Source organism: Zerene cesonia, chromosome 19 (assembly GCF_012273895.1).
Source record: "Zerene cesonia ecotype Mississippi chromosome 19, Zerene_cesonia_1.1, whole genome shotgun sequence".
Taxonomy (NCBI): domain Eukaryota; kingdom Metazoa; phylum Arthropoda; class Insecta; order Lepidoptera; family Pieridae; genus Zerene; species Zerene cesonia.
Window position 1 is genome coordinate 2,805,178 of NC_052120.1, and position 13,850 is coordinate 2,819,027.

The 13,850-nt window shown below is 31.7% G+C and overlaps 1 protein-coding gene across 1 annotated transcript in view; it reads right to left on the minus strand.

Annotated features, from left to right (window-relative positions):
* Positions 1-13,850, minus strand: part of LOC119834585 — a 38,739-nt gene that overhangs the window by 2,587 nt on the left and 22,302 nt on the right. Inside the window, exons 3-5 of the mRNA XM_038358980.1 lie at positions 12,634-12,729; positions 5,993-6,128; positions 3,431-3,564 (exon numbers count right to left, since the gene is read on the minus strand). Coding sequence (XP_038214908.1) covers positions 3,431-3,564; positions 5,993-6,128; positions 12,634-12,729 — 366 coding nt within the window. The remainder of the gene's footprint in view (positions 1-3,430; positions 3,565-5,992; positions 6,129-12,633; positions 12,730-13,850) is intronic.

The following is a 13,850-nucleotide window of genomic DNA, read 5'->3' on the forward strand; positions in this document are numbered from 1 at the left end:
AGTAATAAATGTTATTTGCAGTTAACAATTTTCTTTTTTCTTTATTACAATATTTATGGCAAGACTAGGTATTTATACATAAACGACACCGATGGGACAATTCCATTGCACACCACCGACGAGACAACCTATAAAAACGTTATAGAGCATGATTATTAAATAGTTGAATCACTGAATAATTCGCATTTAGTTATATACCGTAAGTTGCAAACTGTAGCGTCCCCAACCATTACTTATTTGCTCCGATCGTTCCTTCAGGGCTATCAATTTCAATTAAGCCGGTGATACTGTAATTCCTTTGAATTAGTTATGATGCATTCGCAATAACTTTTCGATGAATACTAAATATAAGACAGCATAGGTAATATTAAGATATGTTATGTTTTAGGTTAGGTATATGTACATAATGTATCCGGCATATTAGTTTAATCTGTGCACTTGGTGAACACAATTGATATTCTGTTTACAATAACAAAGTTAAGTCTTAAATTATTTTATTATTGCACTAGCGTTATCAGCAGACCTGCAAATATATTTCAACTAAAATAGAAAACAATGCGACCATTTATCTAAACAGAACTATTATAACTAAATAATAATTACCCCACTTATATTTATTATTCGATACCTACCCTTCACTTCATTAAAAAAGTTCTTAAAAATTTTCTTTTATTTCGTAATAAGTTGTTGTATCATAATACACTATATTTTGTTATTAATTTATCCTAGAGCATTATACTTTTTACGTCAAAGAAGTTTCCTCTCAACTAAATAATTTAAAAAAGGTGTAACCACAAAACAATATAATGTTTATAGCACGCTGATATAGCGCGGTTTTGAATCCCCAAGTCTGCATAAAACGACTGAATGTAAAAATTTAATAACTTCCTGCTTTGTTTATGAAAAGGTTTGCCGCAACTGCCGCGTATTAAAGGATTTTATTTAATAAACAGTACAGATTATAATTGGCTGGCGAGATTTTAGCAACGACCTCGATAATGGAATTTTGTGTAATGAAATTATGAGTAAACATCAGGATTATTTATTTATTAAAATTGAGCTACCTTGCTTTCAGGTGATTACATTTCAAGATTTTTTCAAATTAATACATTATTTCTAACAGTTTTAAAAGATTTTCGAATTCAATATCGAGAATTATATTGATTATGAATAATGCAATTTTGCGGTCTCATTGCTTAGAAGCGTTGTCTTCCAGACAAAACATACTATACTATATTATGTTTGTATCTGTACTATATTTTATACGGATCGGATCAGTTGTTTGAAAGAGAAAAAATAATAAGCAGCAATCCGCTCTTAATATCTTTTACGTTTGCAATATTTGCAGAATAACAATTTTATCAAACTAATCATCAATCATCCTCATCATTAATCATGCATTTGGGGACTAGGATGTCATAGACAGACACAGCTTGCGGTAAACTTATATCGCCCCGCATTTTTACGTAAAGGGTATATATATGAGAGAAAAATAATATACAGGAAAAAGTAATAGAGATTACTTAATACAGAATCACCTTTTTCAGCTACAGTCAACTGTATGCTATATAACAGCCTAAGTGTTTGGTGCAAGTCTATGTTCGACAGGTTTAAGTCTGTATGTAAAGTACTGCGAGTCACACTTTTTGTACTTTTACGACTTTTAATTCAAAATTATTAACAAAAAACTCAAGAATTTCGAAAATAACAATCCTCAAACTGTCGACCTGATACTGTTAAACTATAATGCTATCGTTCAAAAATTAAATTCGATTGAAAAATCTATTTATTTGATCTTAAGTATTACTTATAAATACCATGTTAGTTCAATAAAAAATAGCTCTTAATTATTAACATTAGATGCATCAAACATCTAGCCAGCTCTCTTAAATAATTGCTTATTCGGCTAAATATAACAATGGGAGTAGCTATACAAGTTTCTAAAGTCTAAAGTCAGCACCAGCTCCTCCGATTCCAGACTATTCAATTATGAAGCACACTGGAATGTGTCAAAACAGACGAACATTATTCAAACATGTATTATGTGACACAACTGGTGACGAACTGTGAATGTATCCGAATCAAATGAAAACATGGGCTGTCGTGCGAACTGATTAAACGGGCCAAATCCTAACATAACTAAAATAGCCGAAACTGAATTTCCAGTTCGCATAGTTTATTTATGAACTGTTGACGTAATTGATGGATTGCTTTAATACATCCGATTATACTGGGATCATATGGCTTTGTTACACTGATCCTTGTACAATATGATATTATAGAAAAGGGAGATGAATAATGCGTAGAGTTAAATAGGTTAGGATCAATTATGTCTGTCAATCAAAGTACAATATACAGATTAGCATACAGTAGTACAAAACCTTTCGCGTAGTAAAAGCCGAAAATGTCTAGACAATGTCGCGGTTTTCCAAAGGTCCATAACAGTAAATTAAATATTGAAGATATAAATGCAGTCCCTTGTTAACGCGAGATTTGCAAGCTCTATAAGAAGTATGCTATAGGTATCAAATTTACAAGGTAATTAATTACATATCACTTTTAATTTTTGATCTTTAACATACATTATACAATCAATTGTAAGACTCTGGTGGAAGCAATTATTGTAGACTTTTTCGGATTTCTTAATGGGGCAAATTGAGCAGTAATAATTTTTATTATTATCAATGCCTATATGGCATATATACGCTCTAAAACAGCAATATGAAGAAGAAAAAATATTTATTTATTACCACATAATGAGGTTCGCGAAGTCTTTACAAAACGTGGACGTAGTGAAATCTTTATAAAAAGGTAGACTTACTAATCTGTGTAGTGTTAATATCATCTCAAATTCTCATAATATCATATCATCTCAATTTCTTTTTTACCTGAATGAATAACGTTTGTTTTGTAGAAGCCCGAATCCCATATCACGCAATCGAAATTTATTTCTCTCACAATATAATATAACGTAATATATTCAAGTGCCAGATAAAATATATCGGGTTCCAAGGGCCGACCAGTGTAGAGGACTGGCTGAGAATCGTGCCCTTACGCTCTAGCGATATCACCTTTCATCCTCAATAGCTAACACTGTTGTAATGAATAGTGAAGTGTTAGTACAAAAAAATTCTCAGATATCGATGATAAGCATTACGCTCCATAATTTCCTGTTACAAATAATTATTAAATTTGTACACATAATTGTTATATCGATAGTTCTTATCGATCATTTTTAAATTTTATTTCTTGGTAAAACACAAAAAAATAGACGTAGATGACATAAATCAGTTAGATAAAGACAAATGATACAATTCTTATACCAACCAAGCCTAATTCTTAAATAACACAGCAAGCAAAATGATGGATTACAATATAATGACAGATTATGAAATGATGAATTCCTTTATTAATTTCGACTCCGAATTACCTTTTCGTTATTGATTAGCCATGTGAGATATGGTGCGGGGAAAGCCGGTGCGCTGTGACACGTAGCTTCTAAGTCTCCATTCGGTGACAACTTCTGATGCTTTATCTTTATTCTTGGACGGTGTTTCTGGCGAACTAGATTAAAGAAAACACATTAGTTATGTAACTCAATTTACATTAATTGAAATTTATTTAAAATATTACAATTGCGTGGCTTACAAAATAGAAAAAAATATACATAGTAAATGTTGTAACATTTGGCTTTTATTAAAATAACTTTATTCACGTTAAAGTATGTTTATTTATACAAACAACAATAACTTGCCGTTTAAATATAAATGAATAAATCGCATGTATGAAAGGTGTAAAAACATTCAACACGAAAATCCCTCACGGATAGAAATAAAGGAAAATAACAAATGTTCCCAACAATCAAAATATCATCTATCCATACTTTCCCTTTATATGATAATGATGTTGGCATATTGATATCTACGAAATAGGTTTCGAATAACTCGGCGGAATCAAAACTAACACAGAAGGTTCGACTGAAGTTTTATTAATATTATTAACATACGCGTCGTATACGTAATGGAATGTATTCTGTTTCAGCGTGACGTATATTTATTATGTTCGAGGAAGAGCTAATGTAAGTCGTTATACGATATGCGTGTAAGCATTTCTGGGGCTTTATGGCAGAATCGGTGGACACGTTATTTTTGTTTTTTGCTAGGTGATATTTTTGTGTGGATTAAACAAAATTATATAGGTTTTAGTGATGGTTCATATTTTATTGTTTATGATATGACATTTAAATATTAGCTATAAATGTATATATATTTTTGAGTGTTATAAATATAAATAAAGTCTAAAGTGCCATTTTAAAATGAAGTAAATTTTCATTGGGTATATACGAATTATAGCAACGAAAATTTTGTAAAAAAATAGTATAGCTGTTCGCCCGGCTTTGCCCGTGGTACATATATAGCCTATGTCACTCATTGAATTTGCAGTTTTTTAATGGTAAAAAAGAAATTGAAAGTTTGGTGACTTTGAGGTGAAAACGTTACAAACATACAAATGTTTCCTCTTTATAATATTAGTACAAATATCTTCACTACAACGTGTATTTTGTATTAGTAAATGCATTTCTACAAAAACTCCTATATTTTAAGCCGTCTATTATTAAAAACAGATTCACCACGACACCCTAATTTCAAATTTACATTCAGTCAAGTGTAAGATTCAATACGATTCCTGTCCACGGATAATTGGATTATCGGCTGAGAATAACAATGATTGGGCTCTCCTGAATTTGGTGAGTACTTTGATCTGGCTTATTGATTTATCTACACGATTGTACCTTATATAATTATTTCAACTGGACATTATTCGAGTGTTATTTATATTGTAGTTCCACTTAAATGCACATTATTGCATATTGTTGTGTAGAAAGAAAGAAGTTTATAAAAATGGTTCTTGCGGGTAAAAAATCAGTTATGTAAATTTGAATTCAAAACTGCGGACTTTTATAATGTACTTTTTATATTCGTTTTAATAATCTCTCTATAATAATACATTAAGTTTTGGGATTAAATTATGTAATGAAAATAACGCTCACTGTAAAATATTAAATACAATCAACAATGATACAAACATACCTACTTATATTAACACAAAATTCTAAAAGGCTGGATCAATAAAATTTTGATAAGCATCTAGTAAGCTCATGTGTACATGACCTTAATATATGAAGGGCATGATAAAACAAATAGGTAGGTAATTTAAAAGTAATGTTTTTAGGAAGCCGTACGGACTTCAAGCACTTTTGATCAAATGAGTATTAATTTAAATAGATAACGAAATCACAAACGAATCTTTGTCAAATTGAAAATAATAATAGACTCAGTGTTATAAGATAAATGAAATAACAATTATTAATACAGCATTCCATCTACGAAGAGAGACTATAGAAGTAAATGTAAAAAGGAATTGTATATGACTTTTATTCTGTCAGAATGGCCGCCAAGATGCAAGATCTTAGCCGTAAGCGTTGCAGTCGGCAGATAGACGGATTTCTGCGCTAGCTTTTTGCAAGAAGTTAATCATATTATTACAAGCAATTAGAGATCTGAAATTATAATGTCGTATAGATTATAGTGTAAGAAAAAGAAAGAAAATATAAACTGTGTGTATCTCTAAAAGATCCTAACATTTTTAAATGTGTTTTCACACATAATAACAGATGAGAGTTACAAAGAAGAAAAAAAACGAGCTTTATTGCCACACAACAACCTTAAAACTATAACAACTTAAAAATTATCAGTCTGCCCACGTGTTTTAAATTACATAAGTTAGACCTACACTTCTTTCTTTTTACACGTTGTCGTATTTTGAGAGTTGTAGTTAGCTAGGCGTTATCTTTGTATTTATTGCAAATTCTTAATTGAATAAAGAATTTTACTCCGCTTTGTCTTACACAATAATAACTTTATACATAAATAAGAATCAGGGTTACTATACTTACAAATACAATCCAGGAAGAAAGAGAAATATATCTTACCTATTACGTTCAATTCGTGTATTTTCGAAGGCTTCGAATATAACGGTATTTCCATAGCAATTTCACACGCGTACGTTCCAGCTGCGCTGAAATCCATTCGGTCCATGGTTATGGAGGTGGGCGTCACTTTTATCAACTGCAATACAAAAAGTCGGTCAAGTGCGAATCGGACTGGCGAAAAATAAGATGGAAAACATTTGCAAAAAAATATCAACCATTCAACCGTTGCTAACCCTCGTTTTTTATTATTTGTTGTTGAACAAAAATACATCATCTCTGATAATTTCAACCGTCTAACTATCACTGTTCATACATACTCGTAACAGACGGATGGAGAGACAGACAAACAGAGAGCAAAGCCCCGTTTGACCCTTTGGTTGCAATAACAATCGCTAAAAAACCATTCCATCTAATATGACTAGTATTACAATTCTATCAATAGATTTTCTTGTTTGTAACTTTTGATCTAATGTGCTGAACCCGAGACCCATAACCCTACTAAATATATTCAACACAAAAGGGCCAGCTTTATTTCCTAATACTCTAAGAAGTAATGACTCCTTTTATACAAATAAACATAATCCACAAAGCGTACGAAATATATATAAGATCTTGTGCGAGATTTGAAGCTATATTAGTTTTTATACGAGCCTTATGATATTTGTAATTGTATATAGGTGTGAATGGCCAAAAGATGCCTCGAGGGCTTAGAGATCCGGAGGCCTTTGTCGGAGATAATTGACCCCAAAATAATAAATATGACATTACTAATTAATTTCAACTTTCTTTATTATTTATTTTGTTAAAATATAAAATGCAATTTATCATTTTTGTTTTTATTACAATTATTGTTATCAATAATCTTCGTTTTTGTTTGCACCTTAACTACTCGTAACCACCACCATAAAAGCCCTTTCTTATTGAGTTTGCCGGGAATAGACTGTTTTTTAGCAATACCGCCTTTGGTTTCTCTAGTTAGAGTTTTAAAGTAATAATATATGAAAAAGCAAACTGTTCGAGTAGAGCACGTTTCGGCACGAATTAGGCCAGCTCGCATTAGAATAGAAGCTTCATTTAAATGTATTAATCAATGCTCTGCTTTCATACTACGCGTGTGCTACGCGGTAGCCAAGTTTCTAATAATAATAGTAGACTTAGCGTAGCTCTCGCGTAGTCAAAGGAAAAGATAAATAGTACGAGGTTTACCCTGTATAGTATCCGTAGGATTTCCGGGATAATCTTTTTTCCTTCACGACACAAAATCTATTTGTACCAAATTTCACTTAATTCGGATGATTGGTCTAGACGTGAAGATGATACTGACAGATGGTTGATGGTTGATGATACTGACAGTTACTTTCGCATTTACAGTAGTACGGATATAGACATTTAGAATTATTACCGAACCCTGAGGCAGGCGTTACACGTAATATCTAATCATACTACCATTCAACGCCGCTCATAATACTCGGCGCAAATTTAATTTCCATCGCATTATCGTTTTAACTACTAATTATATTCAGATTATCTAATTACGCGGCAAACTGTGCTAAATTGCGTTCCTGACTTTACTACTGGTGTAATTGGCATGATAAGAGGCTGACGATGCCTTAATGTACGTAGAAGTGCAGTACGTATATAATAAGAAATAGGCAATATATTAGCAATATTGTAAGACTTGATGTAGTACTATTCACGCTTGTTATGGGACTTTAGTGAATTAAATTCGCATAATTTTTCTGTCCTGAACCTGTCCCTTCTTCATGTGTTCACTGATCAGATTTAAATTAAATTTATTACAGGATATAGTTTGATAAATATGTGGTAGACTTTATCCCACGGGATAGCGAAATGTGTATCTTTTTCCTTACATTAATGGGAGAATTTTCGTTTATCCATGAAGTTAATGCAATGTCGTTTAATAAAAAAAAAAACGTATTTTTTTATAAATGTATCTTCATCGTTATGAGTAATATCATGATTTTCATTAGGAAATAGTTCCCACATATCCTTTGAAGCGTTCGAACAATGCGCTCCAACATTGTTCGAAGAATTGTATTGGACGGAGTAACACTAACAAGGGAAGTGCATTTCTCTGTATAAATCGTAGTTATATCAAAGATCAGATAGCTTCACAATACAGTATTACATTTTATCTTGTTGATATGACTTATGAAAATGCAAACTCTTAGCGGATTTATGCGAATTTTATTCATGTTACTTTGTAGAATTTACATACGAGATTTTGTCCATTTGATTTATCCATGTTCATTTTGTCATTTTGTATACAATATCTTCTCTGCCTGATACACTTTATAGAACTACAAGAGCTAACGTGGCGCACCCACACATTCATATAATCATCAAATCAACGGTTTTAGCCAGCTCTGCCAGTACAATGGGACACACATATACATGAGTACATATTGTGGCTCGTAAATAAGAATACGAAAAATGCGGCAAAATACTAATAATGCTTTTAGAATTTTTTTTTATATCACATTCGGCAATGGAGCTGGTGCGACGCCTGTAAGCGCCACCATAGAACATGAACATTTAGAGGGGCATAAGGTCCATTGCAGACCTTACGTCTCTACAAATGGATTGCCGACTGTAAATGGGTAAGTGATTAAGAATGTATTAGCGAGAGGAATAAAGGAAAACACTGGGAAGTGACTAGTGGGGGTGTGGTACATCCCCGGTGCGAGCTGGCCCAATTCGTGCCGAAGCGTGTTCGACTACCACATACAAAATTAACAATTCTCCATTCTTCTTCAACGCATTGGGAGCGCGAGAATTAGAGCCGCAACAAGAATCTCTTTGTTTAATAAACGTTTTCGGGTTTTGAGTGTAACACAATATATTCTATGGAGACCATAACAATTTGGAATAAAATCATAAATCTTTCCAATACAAATAAACGAAAATTTCGAGTTACATAATATCCGCTTTATCTTATTATATATTAATATTCTTGGATGGAGATCGGACAAGGAACAACGAAATTATTCATAGATATTATAATAACATTATGTACTTAAACAATTTTTATGTACATTCACAATCTTGTCTCATGAATGTTCACTATGAACTGTTTAACAATATATAAAACATATATTACACGCAAAACGGTAATAAATTATTAAGAAATTATGTATTTGTAGAACACCGACTATTTATATGTAGTTACTACAGTAAAACAAAATACGTACGTATTTTTTTACGCGAGCGTGCATCACGTAAACTTGTTTGGTTTATGGGAAGCGTTTCATTCTATTTGAAATACCACGATAACAATCGTTTTAAGGTTTTAAAAGCATTTCATGTTCCGAATATAATACTTATTCTTTTAAAAACTAAACTATGAGCTTCAACATCGTAATTTAATTTCATTCGATATAATCATTAAATTTTGAAACAGTAAGAATTATTATGAAGACTTAACGCCATCTTTTAAAAAATCAAACAAATGGTTTCATTATAATAACATATCTTAATTTAACTTTCAATTATACGTATAAAGACTGAATATACAATACTATACTAAATAAGAGTATCAATTGTTTTATTGGAAACCTTGGTATTTATGACAAAATTATACATGAAAAATAAATTAATTATGCGATGTGACTGTTTCAGAGTCCTTTTTTATAAGAATGTTTATTCACCGGCAATCACGAAGAAAAAGACACAATATTTAAGAATTCATTCAGAATATTAATACACATAAAACATTCAACAAATTACTGAAATGGTTAGTTTTGTAGAAAATAATATATCTTTAAAGTCTCGTTGAAATTTTCCTTTTCTTCATTAGCCTTCATTAGCCTCCCTTATACGGATATAACTTATACGCAACCCATATTGTATTGATATTAATATTATTTAATTCATATGGTGAAATGTCTATGCCTTAATCATAGGTATTTATTTATTAATTTGATGAACGTTACTAGGCTTGATAATGGTAATATGGATACTTGTTTATGCAACAAAAATATTCCTATTTACATATTCAGCTTAAGCTCTGTAATTTGGTGTTACTGGTGCCTTTTGTATTTGATTGTTTTCTTTGTCATTTCAATTTAATTTTCCAAAATTAATTCAAAGGTCACGTGAAATCAGACTGTTATTGGGTAGCTATTTACTTAATTCTCCAGCGTTTTACTTTGAAAAGTATTCAACATTCACGTCGCCAATAAATAATTCAACTTGATCAGTACATTTCGTTTGTCGAGACGGAGCGTGGGCGCTATCTACGTGAGGTACTTTCTTTCTCTATTAATCAAAGTGTCAACTAACCCAGTGTAAATATAAACGAAAGTATCATATACTCGTTGTCATATTACGTGATATCGGACTATATTTATTTATATTTGAAACACGTATGTTTCTTGTGGATTGTCGAAAGGTTGAGGTCACAAGAGGCGTAGGGCCGAGTGATTTAATGTTGTTAAAATCACTTTGTACGTAACAACAAATTTTAACTAAAAAAACTCAGACAAATTATGAATGAGTTTTTGGGCATTTAAGATAAAAGTCCTAAAAGATTCGAATGTCGTTGACGATTTACGGTCTATTAAAGCGGCGGACTCGGCAGCTATGTAGCGCGACTTAATGTGACAGCGTGTTAAATTATGACGTAGCACGATAGAACATTTTGAGAGTGATAAATTAATCCAGTTTTCACCCCGAAAGCTATTTTAGTATTTAAAGTCGTTTTTGTATTAAAATCGTTTCGATATTGTGATTTTTCACTCAAAACATATCAACGGATTAAAAATAAATAACACAAACTTTTTGTAACATAAAAAATTAACGTCTATCTATAAAGATCAAATTAAACATTGCTAAAATTTTCTGTATTGGTTTAGGGATTTAAGCGTGAACAGACCAAAAAGGTTGACTTTTATTATCATCAGTTAAAACTACACGATTTTTATGCTTGAAAAAAAGTGGATTTTTGATAACTTCATAGTAAAGTTTTAATTGCGTGTTCGTTATTGCCGCATAACTGCGTGCTACCAAATGTTTAATCATCTACGTCCAAGCGGTTATATCGATTTTGATACTATCTAAAAATAGCTCTTTAAATTTGTAGCAGGTAATTACAATTCAAGGTACGAGTATTCTATAGATCTTTACATATACGCAAATTAATACTTGTCAATGTAGTAATAATAAAGAAGTTCAAATGAAATAAAAATGTTTCGTATAAACAGTACTTTGTAATTACTTTTGAAGATACATTGGTATTTCTTATTTGAATAAAGCTCAAACATCAATTATTTAAAAACTATTGAAGAATAATAATTAGTCGACTAATTATCCAATTAAAAATATGTGATAAAAAATTCTAAAAAGTCTAAAAATTTTACCCAAATCTTGTTTGTTAAATAATAATAGTACAATACAAAAATCAAATATCATATTTTTAATACCATTGTTAGCTACTTTCAGATCATAGACTTGTAATGACCGTAATTATTTCTACGCTTAAGCATTATCAGATGACCTTTAACATAGACAGTCTAGAATTTGTAAGCAATTACGTGGTACAATACTGATTACTTTTCAAACAAATGCACATAAGTATATATCGGAGGAGTAAATTTCAAGGGAAATAGAGATTTCTATAATTATCTTAAATACAGTAGCAGCAACGTTTGTTATACGCATATAATTATTTGCATACTCTACAACACACGTTTCTATTGACGAACCATTATAATTAAAACAGTGTTATGTGATACTGTATTATACGTCTTTCTTATTAATACACATATTACCAACATGAAAATAAAACGCCATTCACACCGTATCTGAAGATATAATAAGATTGTCCCGCTTCGTCTGTAGGTAGCGTGTGCACAATGGGATAACCTTACAGCGGATATTGGGTCTCGGATTACGGCGCAGGTTATACATTTCATGCGACCCGAAAATATCCGATACACCGCTTATCGAAACTTCTAATAGTATCGGTAACTATATTTTTGAATAGCATTTTATTATAGACAACGGTTTAAACTATCATAACGGTACAATTTTTTTAAAAATATGTTTATTTTAAATAACAATGTTATGGGAATAAGTAAGATAGATTAACTAATGAACACGTCGGAACCAGCCTCTGTTGAAGCCCATTAGATAAGCAATCATATTAAACCTCAAACAATAAATGTTTATTTTTATGTCAGGTCCAGTAGTATATAAGCGCTACCACCGCCCATGAACATTTGCAAAGCCGCAATGTTGATTACAGACTTTTTTTTTACACCTCTACAAATGGATTGACGACTATTCATTGTAAAAGGATTAAGAAAAGATTGACGAGGAATAAAGAAAAGGACTGGGAAGCGTAAGAAAAAATATTTGGGCCTCCGGCCATTTAACATTTAAGCTTGACGTACGTACAAACAGAATAAAATAAACTTTATTACAACTAATTACACGAAAATAAAAACAAAAGTAACTAAAATGAAATCCAAAAGTAAAACCATCGGCACGTACACACCTACCGAGCGTGGCAACAAAGTTGTATAAAACTGACAGAAAAATTTAATTAAAGTAACCTAAATCTAGATATTTAGCACGAAACTTCTAAGAATCTTTGCTAGAATTCAAAAGACTTAACTCACGTTAATGTCCGCTCCAGTGAAATTATAAAACTCGTACGGCGGGTCCCTCCCCCGGACGTACTGCATAATTCTCTGGCTGTTCTTGAAGAAGACAACCTGTATGGAAAATAAAAATTAAATATATGGAATAAATGGGGGAATTAATTGATTGGGATTTTGTGGTATATGAATTGTTTGGTATATAATTTGATCTTTTTTATTCGTCTTCACTGCAGTCTAGTGCTAATTATTTAAACCTTTCTCAAACCGTTGTATTCGATATTCGTTCTTACAAGATTTTTTAACGGTTGTTTCGAATTTGTGTGGTATATTTATGGGAACCTTTAATGACTAACTCGCGACCCGCCTTCGCGTTAACATTACTCTTGAATTGTTCTATGTATAAAGAAAATCTGCATTAAAACATGTTGCGTAATTTTGTTAGACATTTGTTTTGGGGTGAAAGCAAAAGAAAAGTATATTTATTTGCCCCATGATACCCATGGCTGTCCACAAAAAATACTATTATGTGCGAATGTGCCAACGTTAGTGAGATGAATGGACGGATTGATAGTAAGGATATAAAGAAGCTAAATAAAATTGATCACGATACTATTTCATTCTATTACATCATTAAATCCTAAAGGCGTTATAAAATAAATGTTTTAATTCAAATTTCTACATAATAATTATGATCATTATTTTTGGAGAGGGTATAAGGTATCCCACTGATGGTGTATTTAATGGTACTTATAGTTTTGCAAATGCTCGTTTCGAAAAAAATACTTAAACAACAAAACGACGTGCAGAATTTATTTTTTGAATAAGAAAATTTCTTCAAATCTATGTTTACATCGCTAGCTTCGCTCAGCCGGCGTTACCGCTCCGCTAATGTTGACATAGTGCCCCTGAAAACATGATCTTAAATGTAAGTGTGCGTGCGGGTGGCAATAGTGGACGGGTGGCCAGTTAGGGGTGTACGCATAGAGTTTTAAGAATTCGTCTAATAGGAAAAACTGCGTCGGGTATTTTATGAATATTTTTTACGTAATAAGCGTATTAATAACTATAAATTCCATTGAGAATAGTACACCATCACCGGGGCAACCCCGTAGGTATATATTCATTAAAAATATAATAATTTTTAGGGTTCCATACTGAGAGAGAAAAAAGGGGTATTACTATCACATTTCATTGTACGTCTGTCTGTTTACCTGTTGGATATTGGATTGGATAGT